Source organism: Podarcis liolepis, assembly GCF_965112155.1.
Source record: "Podarcis liolepis genome assembly, chromosome: 15".
Lineage (NCBI taxonomy): Eukaryota > Metazoa > Chordata > Lepidosauria > Squamata > Lacertidae > Podarcis > Podarcis liolepis.
The window spans coordinates 17,994,332-18,020,093 of record NC_139566.1 but is presented as its reverse complement, the minus strand read 5'-3'; the positions used below and the strand labels follow the sequence as shown (position 1 = coordinate 18,020,093).

At 45.5% G+C, this 25,762-nt stretch overlaps 2 protein-coding genes across 14 annotated transcripts in view; one reads left to right on the top strand and one right to left on the bottom strand.

Moving 5' to 3' along the window:
* Window positions 1–25,418, top strand: part of LOC310694746 (death effector domain-containing protein) — a 35,622-nt gene extending 10,204 nt beyond the window's left edge. For 7 of the 9 annotated variants that reach the window (XM_083478156.1, XM_083478158.1, XM_083478155.1 and 4 more), the window contains 2 exons: window positions 2,190–2,336; window positions 3,234–6,629. In XM_083478156.1, coding sequence (XP_083334282.1) covers window positions 2,190–2,336; window positions 3,234–3,610 — 524 coding nt within the window. In that variant the 3' untranslated portion in view covers window positions 3,611–6,629. Of the gene's footprint in view, window positions 1–2,189; window positions 2,337–3,233; window positions 6,630–17,674; window positions 17,831–20,242; window positions 20,332–22,902; window positions 23,027–25,086 lie in introns of those variants that run through there. The other 2 variants (XM_083478163.1, XM_083478162.1) reach the window with 2 other exon arrangements.
* Window positions 5,658–17,288, bottom strand: NIT1 (nitrilase 1). Of its 5 annotated transcripts, XR_014519804.1 has the most exons (8): window positions 17,114–17,222; window positions 14,806–14,898; window positions 14,208–14,462; window positions 13,968–14,071; window positions 13,087–13,220; window positions 11,790–11,915; window positions 6,986–9,349; window positions 5,658–6,951 (listed from the first exon to the last, which is right to left on the bottom strand). XR_014519804.1 is itself a non-coding variant. In XM_083478147.1 (7 exons), exons 3-7 carry the CDS (start codon window positions 14,450–14,452, stop codon window positions 9,071–9,073), a joined length of 888 nt encoding a protein of 295 aa, XP_083334273.1. In that variant the 5' UTR covers window positions 14,453–14,462; window positions 14,806–14,898; window positions 17,088–17,288; the 3' UTR covers window positions 5,658–9,070. The 5 variants fall into 5 exon arrangements, 4 of the variants coding, with proteins under 4 accessions (XP_083334273.1, XP_083334271.1, XP_083334272.1 ...); XM_083478147.1 differs by having other exon boundaries at window positions 5,658–9,349; window positions 17,088–17,288; XM_083478145.1 differs by having other exon boundaries at window positions 5,658–9,349.
* Window positions 25,419–25,762: the final 344 nt, after the last annotated feature.

Here is a 25,762-nt window from a genome sequence, read left to right as displayed (position 1 = left end):
AGCAAAAGCCTTGTCTGTTGAGATGCAGAGGATGGAATGGAGATGGGGTTGCTGTGTCCAGTGAGAGTCCTAGGTTCCTCATCATTTCTCCAGAGTCTTGTTCATCTTGGCTATCAACATAAAAGGCCTGGGATGCTGGTGGGCAGAATATTTACTTTTTAGTACTTTTTATCCCAAACTTTTATCTGATAAGCTCAAGCTGGTCTGGCTGGCTCTTCCCCACCATAAAAAAATTGCAACTCATCTTTGGTTATGAGGGCAGTCAGTCAGTGAAGCTTATTGTACATACTTTACACTATATGAAATATAGAATTTACAAACCAATATATGAATTAAAATAGAAATGTGTTACAGAAAGTCACCGGGCAGCCATTAATTGCTGTGTATACCATCCAAGGATAACAATATTGGATTAAAAATTATAATGTATTATAATTCTGGATATGGTTAGATCACAACTTCTTAGCTGTTAGTGCAAATTTAGCCAGATAGAAAGGAAGGGGCAGAGGGCCACATTTGGCCTTCAGGCCTGAGGTTCCCCACTCCTGTTTCAGGTGAGGCAAAAGCCAAAAAGTGATGAGAAGACGCAGCACCAATTTGAAACCAGGAATTTTGTTCTTTGCCCCAGTGAAAGGTTTCTGAAGGCGTTTCCAAGTGCCAGGGAAGTCTGTATTGAATGACAATAGTAGGAGCCAGTCCTGGTCTTGTAATCCTGGTGAAATACAGTGGTGCCCCGCAAGAAGAATGCCTCGCAAGACAAAAAACTCGCTAGACGAAAGGTTTTTCCGTTCGCGATTTGCCTCGCAAGACGAATTTCCCCTATGGGCTTGCTTCGCAAGACGAAAACGTCTCGCGACTTTTTTTCTTTGACTAAAAACAAAGACATGTTTTGTTTATAAAGTTAATTTATTTTCCCTTAAATTTTCGAACTGCTCTTTACAGTATGTGTGACTTTAAAGAGCAGTTAATAAACTGTTGTTGTACCAAATTTGGCTTTGTTTGGACTTTTTTTGACCATAGGAACGCATTAATTGATTTTCAATGCATTCCTATGGGATTTCGTGCTTCGCAAGACGAAAAATTCGTTAGACAACAAAAATTGCGGAACGAATTAATTTCGTCTTGCGGGGCACCACTGTAAATATTGTCAGTTCTGCTTGTTCAATTTAGCAGTCCAGACATAGTATTTATAAAGCAACATTAATTTCCAGACAGTTGGAAGTTGTGTTTAATTTTGTCACTGTTAAGATCTTGAGATTGCTTTGTCACCAGGTCTCTGAATAAGCCTCCCCCCCCCCCCGCCCGCATTTGTCATTTTTATGGAACATCTTAAGATCTTAGTCTTCAAGATCTCTAGATTTGATTTGCAGGTTTGAAGTGGTGTCTGTGTGGGTGGAAGAAGCTGGCCGGGCTAAAATGGGGTACCCTCCCCACACCACGACCACCAAACTAGCCTAGGCTCCAAGCGGGATAGGCAGGATGCAGATTACACAGTATTTAATTGTATTCTGATGATGCTTCAGCCTACTAGGCTTGCTTCCATTAAGGATGGAGCAAGTTCTGTCTTACTGAGGGCCCCTGCCTCACTAGTCCTCAGTATTCAGGACAAACAAAAGAAAACCCTCCTTCATGCAGCGCATAGTTAGACTATGGAACTTGCTCCCACAGGAGGCAGTGATGGCCCCCAATCTAGATGGCTTTAAAAGAGGACAACAAATTCATGAAGATGGCTGCTAGCCATGTTAACTATACTCTGTTTCCATTGTTGGAGGCAGGTAATGCTTCTGAATACAAACTACAGGAGAGGAGTGTGCTCTTGTGCTCGGGTCCTGCTTGCGGGTTTCCCATAATGGATATCTGGCTGGCCACAGTGAGAAAAGGCTGCTGGAGTAGATGGGCCGTTGCTCTGATTTAGCCGGCTCTAATGTTCCTGTGTGATGCTGCCAGATGAGCAAGACCAGGGGTTATCCCCAAGGAAAAGATAAAAACCTTGCTTCTTTCTGTTTCTGTTCTTTTATGTGGCTGTGAGTGTTATTGTCGTGAGGCTTTTTTTGGTCAGCTGCCTTGAGAGCCTCTTGGGGTTGTGAAGTGGGACTTGTGCATTCCCCCACCCCACCAAATAATAATAACTCCCAGCCTCTAGTCCTGCACTGAGCTGTCTGAGCCCTCACCTTTGTGCCTCCTCCCAGTGCCTCCCCACCACCCGCTGGTCTGCTGCTCCTCTTCAGGCCCCCAGATCTGCACCAAGAGACCTGGCCGGGGACGAGCCCTCCTTGGGAGCCAGCGGAAAAGGAGGAAGTCGGTGACGCCAGACCCGAAAGACAAACAGACGTGCGGTAAGGATCTTGACAGTAGCAGCGGCGTGGCAGCCATGTTTGAGTCTCCTCCCAAGATGGATGCTCTGAATGCAGGTCTTGCTAAGACCCAGGACTATCACATAGCCCAACAATCTACTATGCTGAGACAGATGTGGGGTGTGTGTGAGACAGAGACATTACACTGTTGACCCTTCCACAGCATTGGGGATCAGCAGCTCAAGGTGCTGGTGGTACAAGTCTGTCCCCTCCCAGTATTGCCAAAGGCAAAGAGAGGGTATGAAATGAGGAACACATTATGGGCATAGGATTTTGCAGCAGGGCATATTGGAGCTAGAGGTGCAGCAGGACCGCTCTTGATTGATACAGTTGTACCTCAGAAGTTGAACAGAATCTGTTCCAGAAGTCCGTTCAGCTTCCAAAGCGCAGCTCCTGCAGCCAATTGGAAGCCCTGTCAGACGTTCGGCTTCCGAAAGAACGTTAGAAATCCGGAACAATCACTTCCAGTTTTTGATTGTTCGGGAACCGAAACGTTCGACTCCCAAGGTGTTTGGGAGCCGAAGTACAACTGTATGCATTTGGGGACCCATTTCTTAAATCAGTCACAATATATTTGCATGGTGCTAGCACTCCTGCCGTGACCCACCTTGAATCAGGCTGCAACCCACTAACGGGTCCTGACCCACCAGTTGAAGAGGTAGCCAATACAGTTGGACTACAACTCCCATCAGTCCCAGCTAGCATGGCCCACTGGTCAGTGACCATGGGAGTTGTAGTCCAGCCACATCTGGAGGGCACCACATTAGCTGCTCCTACCATTTAGCAAAGAGGACCCGGTTCCTGAGATCTCACATCTGGGACATTTGGATGTTTCAAGCAGAGAGAGCATTAACGTATCTCCTGGCGCTTCCCTTCCAGACATCCGCCTGCGAGTCCGAGCGGAGTACTGCCAGCACGAAACGGCCTTGGAGGGGAACGTCTTCTCCAACAAGCAGGACCCCCTGGAGCGCCAGTTTGAGCGCTTTAGCCAGGCCAACACCATCTTGAAATCCCGGGACCTGGGCTCCATCATCTGTGACATAAAGTTTTCGGAGCTCACTTACCTCGACGCTTTCTGGCGCGACTACATCAACGGCTCGCTACTGGAGGCCCTCAAGGGGGTCTTCATCACAGACTCGCTCAAGCAAGCGGTGGGTCACGAGGCCATCAAGCTCCTGGTCAACGTGGACGAAGAGGATTACGAGGTGGGCCGTCAGAAACTCCTGAGGAACTTGATGCTGCAGACGGCACCTTGAACCTCGGTTGCTGTTATTCCCCCCACCCTGTCCTCTGCCTCTCCTTTGGATGATTTTTTTTCCGGGTTTTTTTCTCTATCTCTCAAGAAAAGGAAAAAAAACATCTTAAAAGGAATGAAACCTCAAGCTCCCTGCCATGTACTGAGTAACTGTACGGTCTGTTTCAACACGAGGATGAGCGCTGTGGTTGGTTTTTTCTTTTTCCCCCAGTTGGGAACCAAAACAGGAGATGGAAATTCCTGGGCTCCTCCCTGCCTGCAAGGGAGATGCAGGGGCCCTTTCCCTGCAGGCCAGCTGAGCATCTTCGCTCATTGACCGATGCTCCTCTGGTCTCTCGTCTTTTCTTAACCACATTCTCTCTTGTGCTGTCTACTTCTCTCCTGGGTTTTTTTGTTTTTGTTTTCTTTTTGGTACTGTCTCTCTAAAACATTAGACTGTCCTGTGGTGTGCCATTGCCCAGAAAGGTCTAAGCAGGTGCGGCGAGGTCCAGAAGGCGAGACTTCCACTCTTTATATTAAAAATAAGAAGCAAACCTGAACGTGGCTCTTCTTGTGCCAGGAACATCTTAACACCGGTGTTTTTTTCTTTCAAGCTGTGAGTTCCATGGGTGGTGGGACAGGGTGGGGGAGGAACGGGGCTTCTCGGAGTGGAGTTGGGGAAGAGAGCGCTTGCATATTAACCAGACGCACCACCTGCCCCCTCTATGTAGCAGTGTTCTTAAAAGTGACACTCAAGGCCTGCCAATTGGATTTAGGAATGGTTATGCAATTGACTTTGTTGGCGGGTGGGGAGTGTGGATGGGAAGGACCCTCGCCTAGAAGGAAATTGCAGCAAGGGTGGGGGTCCAGACACAAGGGATGAAATGGTCTTTGGGACCTTAGCTGCTCTGGAAGACTGTTTTCTTCTGTGCGTGTGGGAAGAGCGTGCTTTGTCCCAGCCCAGCTAGCTCAGCTGAATTAAATTTAAGTGTTTGTTCTCCCTCCCACCTAACCCTTTCCCCTGACGTGTGTCCTGAGCAGAGAGTATTTTCAGCCCCCCCCCCCATCCACTGTGTGTGCCTTTCCCTCAACCTTTGGTGGAGGGATCGTCTGCCTCCAAAGACAACAGAGAAAGGGCCACCCGTCTGAGGCCTTTTCTCACCTCTCTGAAACCACGCAAGCACCACGGCCGGCCTTGCATGGGTGCAAAGGGCAAGGAGGAGGTGGAAGGGATTGTTCCAGCTGCGAATGGCTGTGTCAGATCAGAGCCAGGAGGACAAGGCAGTCCAGCCTTCCACCTCCTTTGCCATTTTGTGTTTTTTCCCAGGAATGTGATCCTCCAGTTTCTCGATCTGGGCTTGGCTCTTGGCTTACTCCCCTGGGAAGGCTGCAAAAGGGATGTGTGGCAGGAGCTCCTTCCGCTCTTGCCTTCTGTTCACGTGGTGCTGGGCACCACAGCAGTTGCCTCCTGTGTCTTGTCCTATATTAAATAAGCTTTTTTTCCCCCTCTCTTTTTTTGAGCTGCTGGGAGAAGCTTGAGGGGTGAACCTTTCCAGTACTGGGGACAGAGAGGACCCTGGTGGTTTATTGTTGGGTGGGACAGGTGGGCTTAAAATGCACTGTTAGGTTTTGGCAAGACTGCAACTTGAGATGGGGTGACTCCCTGCCCCAGGAGATGGATTGGGACTTCCTTAGGCTCCGTCAGTGGGGGAAATCAATTATTATTTTTTATTATAAATGCATATGTATTGGTAGGAAGAAGCCTGCTCAAGTATCCCAAGTCACTCTTTAAAAGGGATTATCTATTCTTTTTTCTTTAATTTTTTTAAAAGTTTTGCTCCTGAATTTTTGTGTTTCCGTTGGGTGAGTTACATATGCTGCTTTTGGGATTCCATTGGATTACATGAAGTACGTATTGTGAAATCGCCTTGGCAAGCCATGGTGGTGTTTCCCTTGGGTTTTGGATGCCTATTCCAGAAAGCTTGTAACTTCTGAACAGCATCGTTTCCCCCCAACCCAAGCAATATAATCTTGGTAGCCCCCTCCCCCCCGACTTCTTTCAGATGGCACAGATGGTAGTATTCACTCACTCCCCCCCACTCCTCTTCAAGTTTCTCTTTCTGGCTTACTAGTCAAACAAGAAGGCTCCATCTAAGAAATGTATGAACGGGAGCATTCCAGTGGTGGGGCGGTTTATCTGACTGGCAGGCAAAATCAAGTGGCATTGCTCTTTACCCTTGGGCTGTACCATTTCAACTGGTTGTTGTTTTTTAAATTTACAGAAAAACAAAGGGCATGTTGATTTAGCTTTAAGACATGGTCTTTATATTTGTTTTATTGGGGGGAGAAGAAACTAGAACTCTTACCTTGCATTCTGTAAATTGCTTTTTTTAAAAAAACCAGAAGGAAAAGGGCTAGAAAGGACAAAAAAAGCCTTTAAAAAGAAAAGGCTAATAATGATAGGAAGAAAGCAGAGGATATTTTGCCCTAGTCTTCTCCTTGACATGCCACTCTTGCATAGCAACCCTTGTTTCAGCCTGAAGTTGGTACAGTCCAGGGTAAGCTATGCCACTCGACTCGATGGATTGTGTAATCAGATTTTGAGCCAAAATCTAATCCTGCATTGGTTGGGAAATATTCCATTTGATGTGCAAGTATCTAATGTCTCTTAAGCTCTGCAACCGCCTTCGCCAAGCTGGCATCTTTCAGACGTTGTGGGAGTACAGCTCTCATTAGCCCCGATGGGAGTGTTAATCCTGCAACATCCAGAGCGCACAAGCTTGCAAAAGGTCAACTGTACAAGGTATCTTGGCAAAGTGTGCAAGGGCCCCTGCCGCTATCCTTTGTGTACCCCCCCCTCACTCACTCACACGCACACATACTCCCCATTTCAAAACACATCTGGCACAAATTTGTGTAAAATCTGTGACTTCTGTTTTTGGTTTTTTTTTAAGGAACTTCCAGTGTAACTGGTCATAATCCCAGTGTAGCTTTGTTTTTCCTCAGAATAATAATAATAAAAATCTTCTGCCTTTTGTTGCTGCTACTGTCAGGGGTCTGTGCTTTGCTCACCTGTGTGTGCAAGAGAAAATGGTAACTTCCAGTTGAGGCAAAAACGTCATGCGTTGGATGAACCTTTAGCGGCTCATGCCCAGATTGCATCGGCTTTTCTTCCCCTTGTACCCCAATACCTCTGTTTTCCTGAAGACACCATTTTCCTTTGCGTGTGTAGATTATTCTAGCCGGTCAAAAAACTTCTGGCAGTGGCTTTGGGGGACAGAAAATAAAGAGCGGGGAGGGTAAGGATGAAGCCCTGATTCTGTGCTCTAGCCTGGGTTATTTTAAATCATGGGAAGCTAACCTCTGGGCTCCCATCATTCCTGGCCAGTAGTAGTACTGGGGCTGATGGGAGCCAGAGTCCCAACAACACGAGGGCCACAGATTCTCCATCCTTTGTTTGAATTGGCAAGGAAACAAGGCTCATTTAAATGAGGTTTCCCACTGGTAATACTTCAGGGGGGGGGAATGATACAAATCTGGACACTAAAACACCCATTTACAGCTGGCTAGAATTTAGCTCTTGCCAACCTGGGTGCCCTCCAGATCTTTTGAAATGTAACTCTTCAGCCTCAGTCGTTCAACTATAGCTTATAAAATTATGCACGGCAGGGAGAAAGGCGACACAAAAGGTTTTTCTCCCTCTCCTGCATAATGCTAGAACTTGTGGACACCCAATGATGCTGAATGTTGGAAGATTCATGGGAGATGAAAGAACGGACTTCTTCACACAGTGCGTAGTTAAACTATGGATCTTCCAGCCTTGGGAGGCAGTGATGCTCCCCAACCAACATGGCTTTGAAAGTGGATTAGACAAATTTGTGGAGAAATTTAGCATTGAGAAGTTTGGAAAAGTGGCTGTTGGTGACCAGCAATATCTGAAGCTAGGGGACCTTGATGGCTGGCTCCCATTCAGCAACACCTTCTGTGGGGGTTGCATTTAATTAGAATCTAAGCCAAGCTTGCTGGATCAGGCCAGTGGCCCATCTAGTCCAGCATCCTGTTCTTACAGTGGCCAACTAGATGCCTGTAGGAAACCCAGCAAGCGGCAGCTGAGCACAAGAGCCTTCTCCCTCCCTGTGATTTTGAGCAACTGGTGTTCAGAAGCATTTTCTTCCTCTGACTGTGGAGACAGAGTAAAGCCATCACAGCTAGCAGCCCTCCATGAATTTGTCCGATCTTTAAAAGCCATCCCAGTTGGTGAGAACTACTGCCTCTTGTGGGAGTGAGTTCCATAGTTCAAATATGTGCTGTGTGAAATAACTTTTTTTAAAAAAAAATTTAAGGTCTTCAAAGTGTCTACTTCATGCTTAGCTGTGCATGTGGCAATACTGCGCATGAACAGCCATTACATTATTTATTACATTTGTTAGCTACCTTATACCAAAAACAAACCCCATTCTCTTAGCAACTTAACAAGATAAAATACAAACAGTTAAAATCATTAGCTTTAAATTGGTTTTAACAATGCACATGCAAAAAAAGGAAAGCCCTCTGCAGAAAGTTATGATTTGGCCACAGGTTGCAGGTGTCTGGGCACCCTGACCTTGTGTTTGTTTTTAAAACCAAGTTTCTAGATCTTGAAAAATAATACAAGTAAAGCTGCCTCGGAGGAGTTGCTGAACAAGATCCCAGCAGTCAGGGTCGAGGTGCCAGTGCCCTTGACTCTCCCTGTGACTACCAGAAGTGCAGAAAATGCAAAATAAAAAGAGAGATTCCAAATTTGCATCATGCATGCAAGTGACAAATTTATTTGCTAAAAACTTATTCCTCATCTCTTAAGTTGCAATCAAGTGGAAGGGTGATGTTCAGCACGGAATAAAGTGATCCGAAAAGTTTGCATCGTGTGTGCGAGTTGTGATACTTGACACTTAGCAGCAGAGAGATGGAAACTTAAATGCAAAGCACGCTTTGTCTAAGGGGCAGAACCCTATTGGAAGCCAGCTGGGTTCTGAGCTCAATACTGTACCTGTTTAAAAATGGATTATTGGGTGACGGGAAGAAGTGTGGGAGTCCAGCAGGGGCAGATTAATTTCAGTCAGAGGTGGGGAAACTTTGACTCTGAATGTTCCTGGACTACATCTCCCATCTTTCCACGCTTGCTGGAACTGATGGGAATTTAGGTCCAGCAGGATCTGGGGGCCTGCAGATTCTCCACCCCTAATTTAGGGGCAAAGGATTCACTGGAGCTCATCTGAGCAAATGTACCCTCCCAGGTGGAATAAAAGACAAGGCTTATGGGGCGAAGTGTCCTTTCCTGGATCCACTTGGGAGAACGGGTACATTTCTCTGTTGTTCTACTTATCATCCACTCCCTAGCAGAATTGCTGGAGTGCCAAATTGGTTGAGGGAGCGAAAATCCACCCAGGTAGGTCATTAGAAGGATAAGAGGTTCCGGAGGCTGGTCCAGCAGCACCCGAGCAAATCATGGGGATGGGGGTCCCTTCTGAGCAGCCACCTGGCCATACAGGTCGGCCCGGCGATGGGAGAAGACTGGCATCTCCTGCCGGATGCGGTGCAGGTAGGCAAGGTCGATCTCTGCGTAGCACACGCCCGGCCCCTCCTGGCACTGGGCGATGACGCTGCCCCATGGATCCACTACCATGGCGTGGCCGTAGGAGGTGCGGCTTGCGTGGTGCTTTCCTGTCTGAGCAGCTGCGACCACATAGCACTGGGTCTCCACAGCACGAGCTCGCAGCAGCACCTGCAGAGGAGGGAGGAGTATAAAAGAGTCAGGGGTGGAGCCTGTGGTGTCTCCACCCACTGCAAATTTTAACATGAGAACATAACACCTCCAAACAGTGGAAGAGATGACTTCAGATCATGGTGGTTTCTCCTTCATTGGAGGTTTTTGAACAGAGGTTGGACGGCCATCTGTCAGGAATTCTTGAGCTGTGATTCCTGCATTGGGGGTTGGGCCAGACGACCATTTGGGTTCTTTCCCCTTTTTCCCAATAATTTTTTATTATTTTCTTTACACATTCATTCTTACAATACATTAGTCAACATATAAACCTTTTGTTCTGCCGAGCTTGCAACTTCCCTCCCTCCCTTCAGTTGGTATCCCTTATCACATCCTATCGCGTATTTTATCTTCTTGCATCTTAATCATCCTGTCTACGTTGTAGGAGTTACTTCAATCCTGCTAGTGTCTTTAAGCTTTTACAATTATCCTTTAAATATACCATAAATTTACTCCAATTTTCCTGGAATCTTTGATCATCCTGATCCCAAATCCTGCCGGTCAGTTTGGCTAACTCCGTAGAGCCCGTCATTTTCGTCTGCCACTCCGCAATGGTAGGAACTTCTTGTGATTTCCAGTTTGGGGCCAACAAAGTCCTTGCAGCAGTTGTGGCATACATGAATAATCTTCGATCTTTTGTCTTAAGACTTAAGACATTTGGGTTCTTTCCAACTCTGATTACAAGCTAAGAGCCCGCTGGATCCAGGTCACTGGACCATCTAGTCCAGCCTCCTATTCTCACAGTGGCCTGAGCCCTCTGCCCTCATGCAGTTTCCAACAACTGGTATTTGGAAGCACTGCTGCCTCTAGGTCTAGAGACGAGCATAGTAATCTTGGCAGGCAGCCATTAACAGCCCTCTGCTCCATGAATTTGTGCAACCCTCTTTTAAAGCCATCTATGTTGGTGACCATTGCTGCCTCCTGTAGGAGAGAGTTCAATAGTTTGACCCATGTGCTGGGTGAATAAGGACTTTATTGGTCCTTAACCCTCCTGCGTTCATCTTCACTGGATGTTCACAAGTTCTCGTGTTATTGGGGGGCAAGGAATCTGTCTACTTTCTCCATGCAAATGTGTAATTTTCATTCCCGCCACCTCTTACCTTTTCTCCAAACCAAAAGGTCCCCAACAGAGTCGCTCCATCCCCATTGATAATTTTGGCTGCTCTTTTCTGAACGTTCTTCCCAACTCTGCACTGCCTTTTTTCAGACGAGGCAACCAGAATGCTATCATGCAGTCACATCACAGATTTGTATAACAGCATTATGGTAGTGATGGTTTTGTTTTCAAATCCTTTTTCTAACTATCCCTAGCATGTAAACTTACATTATCGGAACTCTAGGGCTTTGAGTGCCTCTGAGCCGGTTCAGAGGGCCCCTGCTCTTGTAGGGCACCTGCCCCACCCAAAAAATAAAACAAAAACGGTACTCCTTGGGAGTTGTAGTTCAAAACATTTGGAGGGTAACAGGTTGAGAGAGGTTGATTCAGGACAGTGGGTCTCAAAGTGGGCGGTACTGGCCCCAGGGGGGCAGTGGGATTACCTACCAGAGGGCCACTAGGTCAGGAGGCAGGAAGGGTCTAGGGCGGCGCTGGGGGTGTAAACGGCTACCAGACCTTGAAAAGCAGGTCTCACTGCTGGATCAAGTTTGTTAAACTAAATAGTTTCAACTGGGTTTGAAATAAATGTACAATGAATTGTTCATCTTTTGAATCTTATTGTGTTATTACCTTCCTTAGTGGGCTGTGCAAACCACTATCCTGAATAATGCTTTTTATAGGGTAAAAAGGGGCACTGGGGATGGGTTTATGGAACCAAGGGGGTAGCTGCCAAAAACTGCTTGGGAACCACTGATGTGGGAGAACAGGAGGAGCAGGGAGGGGAAATAGGAAGCAAAGGGGTAGAAGATACAGTTTGATGCCCAATATGTTTTTGAGCACTTAAGTCCTTCACTGAGGAATTTCAAACACAGAAGTTCAATGTTATTTGTTGGGTTATGCTGTCTCCTCCTTCCTTCTACTGTCGTTTTTGCTGCACTAATGCAAGAGAACAAAGGCGTTTCTTCCTAGGACAAGGTTGTCTGAGCATGGGCAAACTGCCCTATGTGACGGCAACGAGCTACTATTTCCAAAAAGTGTGCTGGCACATTCATAGCTCGGTACAGGGCACACTTTGCTCCAGGTTCAACCCCCATAACCTCTAATTCAGGCATAGGCAAACCCAGCCCTCCGGATGTTTTTGGGACTACAACTCCCATGATCCCTAGCTAACAGGACCAGTGGTCAGGGATGATGGGAATTGTTGTCCCAAAACATCTGGAGGGCTGAGTTTGCCTATGCCTGCTCTAATTGAAAGGATTCCTGGAAAGAACCCCACCCAACCACTGTAATGTTGGATCCACTTACCTCCCAGTGGGCAGAGCCTGTTGTCACAGTGAAGGCTGATGGGTAGGTGAGAATCTCTGCCCCTTCCTGGGCCAGAGCGATAGATATTTCTGGGAAGCGGAGATCGTAGCAGATGGCCAGACCAACCTGAGAGGGAGGACAGAGGGGGAGGCTAGTAAGCGCTGGATCTTTGCACCCCGGCGTCGCATATGCTTAAGACAGCCCTGTACCTGCCAGTGGCAGAAAGCACCAGTTTTATCCCACTTATATTCTCCTCATTTATATAGTAACTGTATCCACATTTCTGATTTTCCTGATCTTAGTCTGTAGACCACAATAATCAATCATTCCAAATTTTTATGTTGGGGAAGAGCCTTTGGCAGCCTACATAAGTCTGAACATGAGAAGTGCCTGGGTGCAGGGTCAGACCTATGGGCCATCTAGTTCAGCATCCTGCTCTCCCAAGGCTCAATCAGATGCTCCATTGGGAAGCCCCAGAGCAAGGGAGTCTGAGCGCAGACTTCTCCCCACCTGTGATTCTCTGCAACTGGCATTCAGGGACAAACTGCCTCTGACAGTGAAAGTAAAATACAGTGGTACCTCTGGTTGCAAACGGGATCCCTTCCAGAGGCCTGTTCGCAACATGAGCAGAACGCAACCCGCGTCTGCATGGGTCGCGATTCGCCGCTTCTGCGCATGACGTCATTTTGCGCGTCTGCGCATGCGGCAAAACCTGGAAGTAACCCTTTCCGGTACTTCCGGGTCACCGCAGGACACAACCTGAAAACGCTCAACCTGAAGCAAACGTAACATGAGGTATGACTGTATAGCCACTGTGGCCCATAGCTGTTGATAGCCTTCTCCTGCATGATTTGTTCTAATCCTCTTTTGAAGCTATTCAATTTGATGCCCAGCACTGCCTCCTGTGGAAGGGAGTTCCATAGTTTAACTCTGTGCTGCATCATGAAGTACTGTGCCTTCTCTTGTCTGTCCTGCCTGCACCTGCATATATGAATTTTAGGAATTTTTTTTGCCCTGATTTGCAGTACTACGTTTGCCATTTTAATGCTCCTTTGTCCAGTTTGGAGAGATCTTTTTTGAAGCTCCTTACCATCCCTCTTTATTTTAACCATCCTGAACCATCTGGGATCATCAGCAAACTTGGCCACCTCGCTGCTCATCCCAAACTCCAGATTAATTACAAACATTATTTTTTTTTATTAAAAACACCACCACCACACTTTGCACTCAACTTTGCTTAGCTTATTGGTCTCAAACGATGTAACCAACACTTGTCTCTGGAATATTTTGCACGTACCTTTCCGGCCGGGGTCTCCACAGGAGCCACTATCTTGGAGCCTGGGTTGGTGAAGGCGCTTTCCTTCAGGGACACTCGCCCCTCCATCTCTACGTCAAAAAGATGAGTCTTCCGATAGGCAGCCACCAGGGTTCCTGAGGCCAGCCTCCCCGAGGAGAGAAGGATAAGATTAGGAGATTCGGAAGGCGGGGGCCGGTGGTCCTTATAGTTTCATGGCTGCTAAGGCATCAACATAGTGAGGCTAGCCATGGGAGCTGCAGGGAAGCTGAAAGGAAGAGGCAGGCCACAGTGTTTCTATCCCTTCCCTGCTGGCTGGTTTCAGGAGGGAGCTCTTCTGACACCAGTGTTGCATGAGACAGCCAGTATGCTGTAGCAGATAAGCATGTCAGACTAAGACCTGGGAGAAACTGGGGTTCAAATCCCCGCTCAGCGTGGCCAGTCACCATCCCTCAGCCTAAGCTACCTCACAGAGTTGTTGTAAGGATGTACACCACCTTGGAGGAAAAAGTGGGATATAAATGGAATACAGTGGTACCTCGGGTTAAGAACTTAATTCGTTCTGGAGGTCTGTTCTTAACCTGAAACTGTTCTTAACCTGAAGCACCACTTTAGCTAATGGGGCCTCCCACTGCCGCTGCACGATTTCTGTTCTCATCCTGAAGCAAAGTTCTTAACCCGCGGTACTATTTCTGGGTTAGCTGAGTCTGTAACCTGAAGTGTATGTAACCCGAGGTACCACTGTAAATGAAATTGAAAATGAATGTGCCATTTGGTTAGTGAAGAACTGATTGCGAGAAAGAGGGAGGGAAGGAAGGAGTGGTTTAGGGAGATTTGGGCAGTTTGGGGAGAGAAGGCATCCTATACGAAGACAATTTCGTCACCTTTGGGATCCAAGAGGAGGTGGCAGTTGTAGATCCTTCCTGTGCTCTCCCAATCACTGCCTCTTTCATGGAAGCCTCCAAGGGACAACCAGACGCCACATTCCCTGTCAAAAGAGGAGAAATGGAGAAATGGGGGGGGTTGAGGGGGGGTTACCTGCAAGTGCCTGGCCATTGCCTCTGCCACACTCTCACAGACAAAGCCCTGCCACATCCACACAGGGCAGCCCCAGCAAGTCCTACCTAGCCAGCCCGACGTAACGCTGCAGGTGGTCTCCCTCCAAGGGCTCAGCTAGGCTCAGGGCCTCCTCCACGCTGCTGCCAATGAAGTCGAAGGCTTCTGGGAGGAAGACGACGCAGGCCCCCCTCTGGGCAGCCTCCCGGACGAGCCGTGAGCAGGATGCCCAGTTGTGGGCTTTGTCAGGAGTGGAGGTCATCTGGCAGACGGCGATAAGGGGCTTCAGGGGTCCTGCACCCCTCGTAGACATGGCTTTGAATCTGGAGCAGCAGGGGAGAGAGCAGAACAGACTGTGAAAACTCACACAAGCACCACATTAAGCCAGCCACTCTGTGGTTTGTCTCCCTGCTCAAGAAAGGGAAGAGCAATGTAGAGACAGTTTGAGCTCATGCACAGGCTGGTTTGACTAACTATGGTTTTTTTCGTGCAAATACGCTCTGATATTTAAATCCCTGCTCAAGCATGAAGGCTACTTGATCTCCTGGGGCTGTACTGTATCAGCCCAAACTACCTCTCAGGCATATAGAGTGGTGGAAAGACCCTGAGCTCTTAAAATGTACAAATGTCATTGCCAGTTCTTACATCTTCTCAGAGGCCAGATACCTGTGGCCAGGGGCTCGGCTTTGGATCCTTGCAAATGGCTTCCCACCAGCGAGGCAAAGTGTTTGCAATGGCTTCTGGATCACCGCTCTCAACCTAGATGAGACAATGGGGAAAAAACACATCTTCTTTCGAAGCACCTGGGAAATGCATGCCTCCAACACAAAGGGGACCTAGAACAGCCTTCCCTGACCTGGTGCCCTCTGGCTATTTTGAACTACAACTCCCACCAGCCACCAGCGAGAGAAAAATAGTGTTCCACAAAGCAGAACACTGCAGGATTCACCTAGATATAAGGGGGTTTGTGTTTCTTGCCTCTGATTATTTTATTTTATTTTAATGAAACAAAAGTATTAAAAAGCAATTTAGGAGTAAATTAAGAGTAAATGAGTCCAGCTGGATATGACAGCCTAACCTTTTTTCCTTTGTTCCTTCAGTCATACACAGATTCAGGGGGAAAGATACTGGGTCTCCCTCATCTGTTCTTTCACAGGCAGGAAAGCAATAGAGAAGAGGGTGATTTGGAGCTGGAAAATGAGCAGAGGGAGGGCCTCCCCTTGCCTGCTTTTCTCCTACGCAGAAAGGGAGTCTGCAGAAGCCACTTCTGGCTAAGGGCAAAAACAGAGAAGAAAACGACTCAGAGCTCTGAGTGACATCTATTCCTTGCACCAGAAGTATTTAAGAAGCGGGCTCAGTCCCCATCAGTTTAAGAGATGAGAAAGACCCATTGGTCCAGTTGCCAAGGAAATGGTGCATAGTCAGATAGCTGCACCCTTGCATCCCTCACATCAGGGGAGATGTTGAAGGTCCTGTAGCACACCTTTCAGGTGGGTTGGGAAAATGTCTCAGGGTGGTTCTGCTCAGGGAAAAGTTAACCCAAAGCCAGCAGGCTCTGCTTTTTCACAGTAAGCCAACACATAGACATTGCAGCTAAAATTTGTCAGATGAACCCCGAGAAAAGCTTTCCAGTGTTCCTATGTGTCAGGATCACGGAATCATATCCAGTTGGAAACCCCCTGCAATGCAGGAATCATAACTAAAGAATCCCTGACGGATGGGTGCAGTTACAAGGGCAAGAGAAGGGCCTGATTAAAAAAACCTGGAAATTAAAGATAACAAATAAATCTAAAACAAAAATAAAAAGGATAAGGTGTCAAACCCTATCATTACCCTTCACTATACATGGGCAAGGAGTTCCACAGGGCAAAACCAATTACTGTATGTTCTCTCTGGACTTCCCTTTCTTCTTCCCACCTCCCTCCATAAATCAGGTTTACTTGATATTATTTTTATTATATTATAGTTATTCTTTCATGCCTCTTGCATCATTTTGCTCAGGGCTGCTTTTAAATTCCCCTCCCCTTATCTCACCCTTCCAATTCCCAGCTAATATTTTATAGTTCAAAAAGTAACAGTCAACTTTCTCTTTTCCCCATTACAGTCATTAACAAACTCCCCCTCCAAAAGTTTCACCCGCAGTGATTACATGGAGCAAAAGGAAAAAATGACAGCAGCTGCCGGTGCGCCCCTAAAAGCCAGGGGGGAAAGTCCAGTCCGGAAGTAGACCTGTCCCCAAACAAATATGGCGCTTCTGCATAGTGGAGCCCATACTAAAAATGGTGGGCAAAAAAATCTCTACTTGGACTTAATACTCTATATAGATTGACAAGTGAGGCCAGTTTCAGGTGTCTGTACAAATGGGGTTTTTTTGTTTGAAGGTTCATCACAGAGATCAGTGGAGAAATCCAGTATTTTTAACATAGCAGTGATTGGGGAGCACAGCAGCTAAACTTTTTGAAAATAATAATTCTAAAAAGCAACAAGGAAGGCAGGAGCTCATCCTCCTTCTACCTCAGTTCTTATTCTGATTAGAAAACCTTTAAAGTTTTTAGACATTTAAAAGTGCAAAGTGTCTGCATGTGAGGTTCTGCATGCAACTGAGCTCTGAATTTGGGCTGGGAGAGGATATGAGAGTGAGACTCGATTTAAGTATTTTGTTTTAAATAAAATTTATATACCTCAAAGCAGTTTAGAAAAAGAATACTGTAAAACAATTTAAAAATATTGGTAAAAACAACTATGTAAAACATTTTAAAAAGCAATGATAAATTAAAAATCGCAGTCCATTTCCCAAATATGGGGCTAACATATGTGTTCTGACATCGGCAGGGATCTCTCCCCCACCCAGAAAAACGCTTTAAAATATATACAGTATTTTTAATTCTACCCCCCCCACACTAAATAAGATTTAAGATGCAGAGTCAGAAAATGCTTGAGCGCCTCACTGTTGGCTGATTGCCTTTTGCTTGACGGTTTGTTGAACGCGTTTGCTGTAACTAGCGCAGTTATATTTAAAATCCTGAATTTCTCCATTGATTTCTATCAACGACTGGCAATTCTGACCCCGCTAGAAATTTCCAAAGAAAACTCGGAAATGTTCCAGCCTGAGAAGTCCATGTGCAGTTCTACACTTTTTTATCTCTTCCTGACTCCAACGAATAGAAATCATGGCTTTTAAAAGGGCGGCGCGAGGAACTTCTAGCCCGCAACAAAGATGGTGCTGATTTGATAAAGCCGCGCCCTCAAGCAAAATGGCGCTTTTGGGATTACATAAGAAAGGACTCCACCGCCACCACTACCTATAAAGTTCGTATGTTTTCGGTAATTTAATTAATGACCATTTCTTTATCTGTGACTTTATTCTGCGTCGTCCTCGCAAGCTTCGGGCTCCTCACTTCTACTGGGTTTCACCTGTGCCCTTAACAAATATGGTGGCTGGAGATTGAAGCCCCAAAGTGCGTCGACGGAAGCAGAAACGGGGAACCTTCCGGTCACGAGGGAAGGCAGTGACCTCTCTCGCTCCGGAAGTTGTGGCGTTGTTAGGCAGGCCTTGTCTCTCGAGGGCCTGGCCAGGTGAAGGAAGATGGCGGAGAGCGGCAAGACGAAAAGTGGCCCGGCGGCTCCTCCCAGCGGCGTCGGCGCTGCTGCTTCGGCTGGGGGCGCCGGCAAGGCCATGACGGCGGAGCAGGTACCGGGGAGGGGCGAGCAAAGGGCGCGCCTTTGGGCATGTGCAGAGTTCCCCTTCCCGGGGGGAGATGCGTCAAGTCACGACGTCCAACAGCCCGAGCTCGTAGCCCGCTTTGGCCTCCGCGTGTTTCGCGGGAGGGTTTCTGAGCATGTGCAGAGCGAAGGGTGCCGTTATTAGGGGTGGCGCCGCTCCTGTGGACGTTGTAGTAGTCGAGAAAAGACACTCGGAATCTTTTTAACATTTCATCGGGGAAGTCCTAATACTGTAATAATAATAATCACCACCATCATCATTGTTGCAATTTATTACCCACCTTTCACCCCAAGGCCCTAGGACGGATTGCAACAATTAAAACAATATTAATATTAAAGCACAATATTAAAAGACAGCTTAAAACAACATAGGTATGGCTCCCAATAGGAAGGAAAAGCTTCAGCTACTTAGGCATTCAGGTTACCTGTAATTTAAACGCTTTATAGCAAAGTATGGAAATCAATCAATTTCTGGAAGAAAATGAAATTTTCTATTACGGACTGACTGGCCGCAACTAAAATTATACTTATTCCACCAGCCCATAAGTCCAAACGGCAAAGAAAACAACATAGGCATATTTCAATCAGACCGACCATGCATTAAAAAATATTTGCTGTTTGTTCACCAAACTGTTGGAGGATGGGGATTCCCAAATCTAAACTGCTAATAAAATGCATGTCAACTTAGCACATGACAGACATAATATTTGGCAATAAGGGAATTCAGTGGAGCAGGTTAAAGAACTTAGAAGTAAATGGTGTCCCTATAAAGTAATACATTTTTTTTTTAGAAATCTGTTCTTTACATTTGCTTATAAACCCATTCACATTCACAACTTTCAAGTTTTTGGTCCCAGGCCTCTCACCCACTATTCCATTACAGTTCCACCCGGTTTTCAAAAATAAATATAGAGCCCATAATACAGTTAGATACCTGAAAAAAACCACAGTTGTATTGTTTGAAATAATTTTTACAAAGATGGACAACTGCTTACCATTAATGAGATGCAAATTCAGGTGGGAAATGTTCAAATATGTCCTTTTTAACTACGTATGTATGTGTATATGTATGTATTATACTGCCCTTCATCCGGGGATCACAGGCTGGTTTACAATATAAAAGCATAAGAAATGCATAACATAGTAACAAACAAAAACAATACCATCCACAATCTTCTATTTCTGGTTTAAAAGGCCATAGAAACCAAACATTTCTCCCACGTGTTAGAGAGGATGTCCCATTGGAGGGACATATCAACACATGTGGTGAGGGGGTTCAAAAATTGAAAAGTTCTGGAAAAATTATTTACAGAAATATCTTTTGTCACAAGGCAAACAACCCCCATGACCCCAGGACTTGTATAATCACAATATGTTGCAAATTAGAAACAAAGATCTCATAATACATCTATTAGCCACTGCAAGGACAGCCATTGCTAGGACATGGAAATCATTACAGTTATCAACTATGGACCAATGGTATTATGCAATTTATCAAACAACATTATTTGAAAAAGTGACACAAAAATTAAAATTAGCAAGAAGCCAAAAGAAGCATGACAATTTGTATGCAGTATACACAAATACTGGGGCATATGGTAGAACAGTACCAATATAATTTTGGTATATATATTTTGACAAAATTTTGTTACTATATTCAGAAATGTTTTTCTGAGTGTTTATTGTTTAATCTTTATTTTTAATTTTATATAATTGTTGCATGCCATATCCTCTAATGTAAATGTATATCTCAGTGCAACCATGTTAAACAGTTTAAAGATGAACATTAATAAAAACTATCTTGCAAAACAAAAAAACCCCACCCTTAAGTATGGCACGCACGTTTTCTTTTCTCAGTTGGTCTAACCCTAGGGCTGTGGGATGGAATGATTTGAAAGTCCAGAGATCCATGAGCAAAATACTCCACCTTAGCAGCGATTCAGGAGGGTTTAGGTAGGAATGGTTGTGATGTATACCGCAGCCTCAGTTGGCAATTCAAGTAAAACATGGCAGATTTCTAACCCCAAGGAACTTATAGTCTAAAGAGTGGGGAAAGTAAAAGCAGCAAGGGGCAATGTGAATACAGTGGTACCTCGGGTTAAGTACTTAATTCGTTCCGGAGGTCCGTACTTAACCTGAAACTGTTCTTAACCTGAAGCACCACTTTAGCTAATGGGGCCTCCTGCTGCTGCCGGAGCACTATTTCTGTTCTCATCCTAAAGCAAAGTTCTTAACCTGTAGCACTATTTCTGGGTTAGCGAAGTCTGTAACCTGAAGCGTATGTAACCCGAGGTACCACTGTAGTCCCTGTGTCAATGCTAACTTAGGTGTGGCTGGTGCAAGCCCTTGCCTGCTGTGACTGACGTTTCTTCCCTTCTAGGTGGTAGCTGGATTTAACCGTCTGCGTCAGGAGCAGCGAGGTCTAGCCTCAAAGGCAGCTGAGCTGGAAATGGAGTTGAATGAGCACAAGTAAGCAGTGGATTTGAACATTGTTCCCCCTGCTAATTTTGGATATTGCTGCTTGGTCGTTTTGCAGTTTTCTCTGTTCTTGGAAGCAGCCTTGCAAATAGAATTGAGAAAAAACATCAGATGAGTCTGGCTCATGGGTAGACAAACTGAGGCCCGGGGGCCGGATCCAGCCCAGTCGCCTTCTAAATCCGGCCTGTGCACAGTCCAGGAATCAGCGTGTTTTTACATGAGTAGAATGTATGCTTTTATTTAAAATGCATCTCTCTTTTTTAAAAAATAAATATTTATTAAATTTTCACAAATTTTTAAAAACACATACAATACACACAGTACAAAAATATACATACAGTAACGAACAAACACGTATAATTTCAACTCCTTTTTTCTTAAACTTACTTCATCGACTTCCCCATACCTCCCCTTTCTGCGTTCCAATTCCCAAAATTATTTCAGCAAATCCTTCCCCTTAATTTTATCCAATTTTTTCCTTTTCTTTTCTTTTACTTAATCTTTTATAGCTGTAATCCCTTACTTTATGTAACCACAACATTTTAACATTCATTAATTTTGCAATATTTTTTAAGATAAATTTTAAATTTCTTCCAATCTTCTTCCGCCGTCTCTTTCCCCTGGTCTCGGATTCTGTCAGTCATTTCAGCCAGTCCCATGTAGTCAATCACCTTCATCTGCCACTCTTCCAAGGTGGGTAGATCTTGTGTCTTCCAATACTTTGCGATGAGAATTCTTGCTGCTGTAGTAGCATACATAAAGAACGTTCTGTTCCTCTTTGACACCAATTGTCCGACAATGCCCAAGAGAAAGGCCTCTGGTTTCTTAGGAAAAGTACATTTAAGTACCTTTTTCATTTCATTATATATCATTTCCCAGAAAGCCTTAATCTTCGGGCACGTCCACCAAAGATGAAAGAAAGTACCTTCAGTTTCTTTACATTTCCAGCATTTATTATCGGGCAAATGGTAGATCTTTGCGAGCTTGACTGGGGTCATGTACCACCTGTAAATCATTTTCATAATATTCTCTCTTAAGACATTACATGCCGTAAATTTTATACCGGTGGTCCACAACTGTTCCCAGTCGGCAAACATAATGTTATGACCAATATCTTGTGCCCACTTTATCATGGCTGATTTCACTGTTTCATCTTGTGTATTCCATTTCAACAGCAAGTTATACATTCTTGACAAATTCTTAGTATTGGGTTCTAACAGTTCCGTTTCTAATTTCGTTTTCTCCACCTGAAAGCCAATTTTCCTGTCCTGTTTGTAAACCTCCATTATTTGATAATAATGGAGCCAGTCTCGTACTTTAAACTTCAATTTCTCATAACTCTGTAATTTCAGTTGATCTCCCTCTTGTTCCAAAATTTCCCAATATTTTGGCCATTTGGCCTCCATATTGAGCTTTTTCACGGCTTTCGCCTCCATTTGCGATAACCACCTTGGGGTTTTATTTTCCAACAAGTCTTTATATCTAATCCAGACGTTATATAATGCTTTCCTGACAATATGATTTTTAAAAGCTTTGTGAGCTTTGACCTTGTCATACCATAAATATGCATGCCATCCAAATACGTTGTTAAAACCTTCCAAATCCAAAATATCTGTATTCTCGAGGAGCAGCCAATCTTTCATCCAGCAAAAAGCTGCTGATTCATAGTAAAGTTTAAAGTCTGGCAGGGCAAATCCCCCTCTTTCCTTTGCATCCGTTAAAATTTTAAATTTTATTCTGGGTTTTTTGCCCTGCCAGACAAATTTTGAAATGTCTTTCTGCCACCTCTTGAAACAGTCCATCTTGTCAACAATCTGCAATGCTTGAAATAAGAATAACATTCTAGGCAATACATTCATCTTAATAACAGCGATTCGGCCTAACAAGGAAAACTTCAAATTTGACCATATTTCTAGATCCTTTTTAACTTCTGTCCAGCATTTCTCATAATATTTAAAATGCATCTCTGGGTTATTTGTGGGGCATAGGAATTAGTTCATCCCCCCCCCCAAATATAGCCAGGCCCCCCACAAGGTCTGAGGGACAGTGGACCGGCCCCCTGCTGAAAAAGTTTGCTGACCCCTGGTCTGGCTGGTGGATCAGGCTAAGGGGGGGGGGCAGGTCTAGTCCAGCATCCTGTTCTCACAATGGCCAACCAGATGCCTCTGGGAAGCTTGTAAGCAGGAAAAAGATGCAACAGTCCTTTTCCTACTTGTGCACCTCAGCGAGTGTTACTCAGAGGCAAACTGCCTCTAATGGCAAACATAGCCATCATGGCTAGTAGCCATTGATACCCTTCACAGCTTCCCAGAACCACCCAGTGAACTTTGCCTTGTTTCTTCCATCTTTGAACGAAAGTGCTCCCAATTCAGAGTTTTGACTGCTAGATTTGGAAATAATAAAATAGCAGCACAGCAATGTGTCATGTCTTTCCCTGCAGTCTTGAGGCTCCTGGTCACAAGTATACTTCCTGGCCATGTGGATTTCTAGATCCTTTGATACTGTCCTTATCATAAGCTGGTGTACAATGCTAAGATATTCTTCCTTTCTTCCACTTTGCAGGCTGGTAATTGAAACACTCCAAGAAGTGGACCCTACTAGGAAATGTTACCGGATGGTGGGAGGTGTGTTGGTAGAGCGCACTGTGAAAGAAGTTCTCCCAGCCTTGGAAAATAACAAAGAGCAGGTAATGCCTCTGCAGACAGTGAGCAGACTCCCTGCTTCTCCTTGGAACAGGGAATGCCTTTAGCCTCAGCAATACTTGCCTTTAGTTATCATGGCTAAAACTAGGGAGACCTAGGTTTGAATTCCTGTTCAGCCATGAAACTCAGTGGGGGGTAAGTCACCTTGGGTCGGTCACCTTCTCTAAGCCTAATCTACCTCACAGGGTTGTTGTGAGGCAAAAGGAAGGAACTAAGTATGCCAACTGAATTAACTGATAAAAAGGTGCATATATATAAGGAAAGCTAATAATATATAACTGATAGTCATTTCTGGCATCTGAAGGCTGGAAAGAAAAGGAAGACCCAGCGTTTTTGCAGTTTACAAGAACTTCTCTAGCTGCTCGCCTGCTGCAGATTTTTACTCACCAAAGGCCATTGTGTGAGTGGAAGTTAATGAACTTCACATAAAACATATTGGTCTATCATCACTAGATCACAGTACAGTGGTACCTTGCAAGACAAATGCCTCACAAGATGAAAAATGCGCAAGACGAAAGAGTTTTCCGTTTTTTGAGTCGTTCCGCAAGACGAATTTCCCTATGGACTTGCTTTGCAAGACGAAACGTCTTGCGAGTTTATTTCCTTTTTCTTAAAGCCGCTAAGCCGTTAATAGCCGCTAAGCTGTTAATAGCCGCTAATAGCCGTACTTCGCAAGACGAAAAAACCGCAAGATGAAGAGACTCGCGGAACGTATTAATTTCGTCTTGCGAGGCACCACTGTAGAGTTTGAGACTCTTAATCTCAGGGTCATAAGTTGAAGCCCAGCGTTGGGCAAAATATTCCCGCATTGCAGGGGGTTGGACTAGATGATCCACAGGGTCCCTTCCCACTCTACAATTCTATGATTTTATGACTTGTTTTTAAAAATATATATGCTGTTTTCAATTCTTCTGTTTGCCACCATTTGCCATTCTTGGCCACTGCTGAAGAATAAGTAAAAAGCAATCAAATGTCCAGGTGTTTTTGTGTGTGTAGAGATTCTTTATTATGCAACTTGGTTATATTTCTTTCCCGCTCCCACTGCTACCCAAATTCTCAGAGAGAATGTAAAAACAACTCAGTCATGACTTGAGCCCAGGCTCCCTGAAAGATCCTATCTCCCTAAGATCCTTGGGTGAGCCCCTTCTCTCAGTTCCATCAACTTTGCCACCCTGCTGCCCTCCAGATATTTTGCAGTACAGCTCCCATCAACCCCTGCATCTTAACACAATGCTGGCTGGGGCTGATGGGAGTTGTAGGACTGCGTATGGAAGAGCTGTTCTAGATAGTGATGTGTTAAATGATGGTGCTGGAAAACAGCAGAAGGTTCCCAGACTGTGGTCTGTGGCCCACCAGTGGCCCCAAAACTTCATTCAGATGGCCCACGGTGCATCTGTAAAAATACAAATGAAAACCATACAGCATCTAGCACAGTAAATTATAATTGCTACAACCGGCAGGGAAAAAAATCATTTAAGTAATCCACCAAGATCCTCAAGCAATTTTCAAGTGGTCCATGGGGGGAAAAGTGGGGAAACGACTGGCTCCTAGTTACCTTAGCCTTTGACACTTAAGATGTGTATTTTCACACCAGGCCCTGCTGCCTCTTCCTGGGCTACACACACCCCTGCTCCATGCCCTCCTCCAGTGCTCTTGCCTGGCTGGAATGTGTCCTTGAACCCTGTTAATGCCTCTTTCCTTCCTGGAGGGAGGATGAAGAGAGATGTGTATGGAGTGGGTGTCAAAAGTCTCTTGAGTTTTCAGGCTGCTGTATAAAGAGAAGAGTCATATCCATTGTACTGCCCACTTTTCACTCTGACTTCACCCACTCCTGGCACGTGGCTCCTGGAAGGTTGCCCACAACAGAATTCTTAAAAGAGATTTTTGAAATGTCAAGACGGTTTATAAATGCCTTTAAAATGGATAAATAAATGCAAAGTGATCTTGGGAGGATGTCGGGGAGCTCAGAGCCCTCATTTGCCACTCCCCAGATAAAATGTGGCACTCCATCTTTCCCATCCTGACTCTCCTTCCCTGTTTGCAGATCAACAAGATCATAGAGACCTTGACCCAGCAGCTGCAGACGAAAGGGCGGGAGCTGAACGAGTTCCGGGAAAAACACAACATCCGGCTGATGGGCGAGGACGACCAGAAGGCTCCCTCCAAGGACAGCGCTGAGGGGTCAGGCGGCAAGGCCAGCTCCACAGGGGTCCTCGTTTCCTAGTGGGCACAGCAGCCGTCTCCCAAAGGACTTTTTTACCACCTCTTGCTCTACAGTTGTGGCTCTTGACCTCAAAAGGCTTAACTTTATTATTATTTTGGTGTCAACTCTGACGATATTTTTTTGTTAAATAAAACTTTTTGGTGTGTCACATACTTTTGGGACCAGTGTGAACATTGGCAGCTGTGCTGAATCGCCACCCATCCCTTTACAAAATGCTGCCCATCACCCAAGGCTAGAGCATGTGCTTTGCATGGAAGCCAAGGATGGGGAACTTGCTGCTTTTCACATGTTGTTGGACACCCAACTCCCACCATCCTTGGTCATTGGTCTTGCTGGCTGGGGCTGATGGGAGATGGAGTCCAACAACATCTGGAGGGCCACAGGTTCCCTCATTCCCAGTGGAGGAAACCTTAGCTTCAGTCACTGGCATCCCTAGTTAAAGGAGGTTACACAGCAGGGCTGGGAATGATATCTCGAGAGACGTCACAAGGCTAGG

Bases quoted from the DNA above. Each gene is read 5' to 3' on its own strand.
- NIT1 (XM_083478145.1), bottom strand. From the start codon at position 17,175: ATGGAGAAATTCAGGATTTTAAATATAACTGCGCTAGTTACAGCAAAC. The intron at 14,072-14,207 runs GTAGGACTTGCT...CTCTTTTGACAG, and splicing joins CGTTACGTCGGGCTGGCTAG to GGAATGTGGCGTCTGGTTGT. The intron at 13,221-13,967 runs GTGACGAAATTG...GGCTGGCCTCAG, and splicing joins CCTCCTCTTGGATCCCAAAG to GAACCCTGGTGGCTGCCTAT.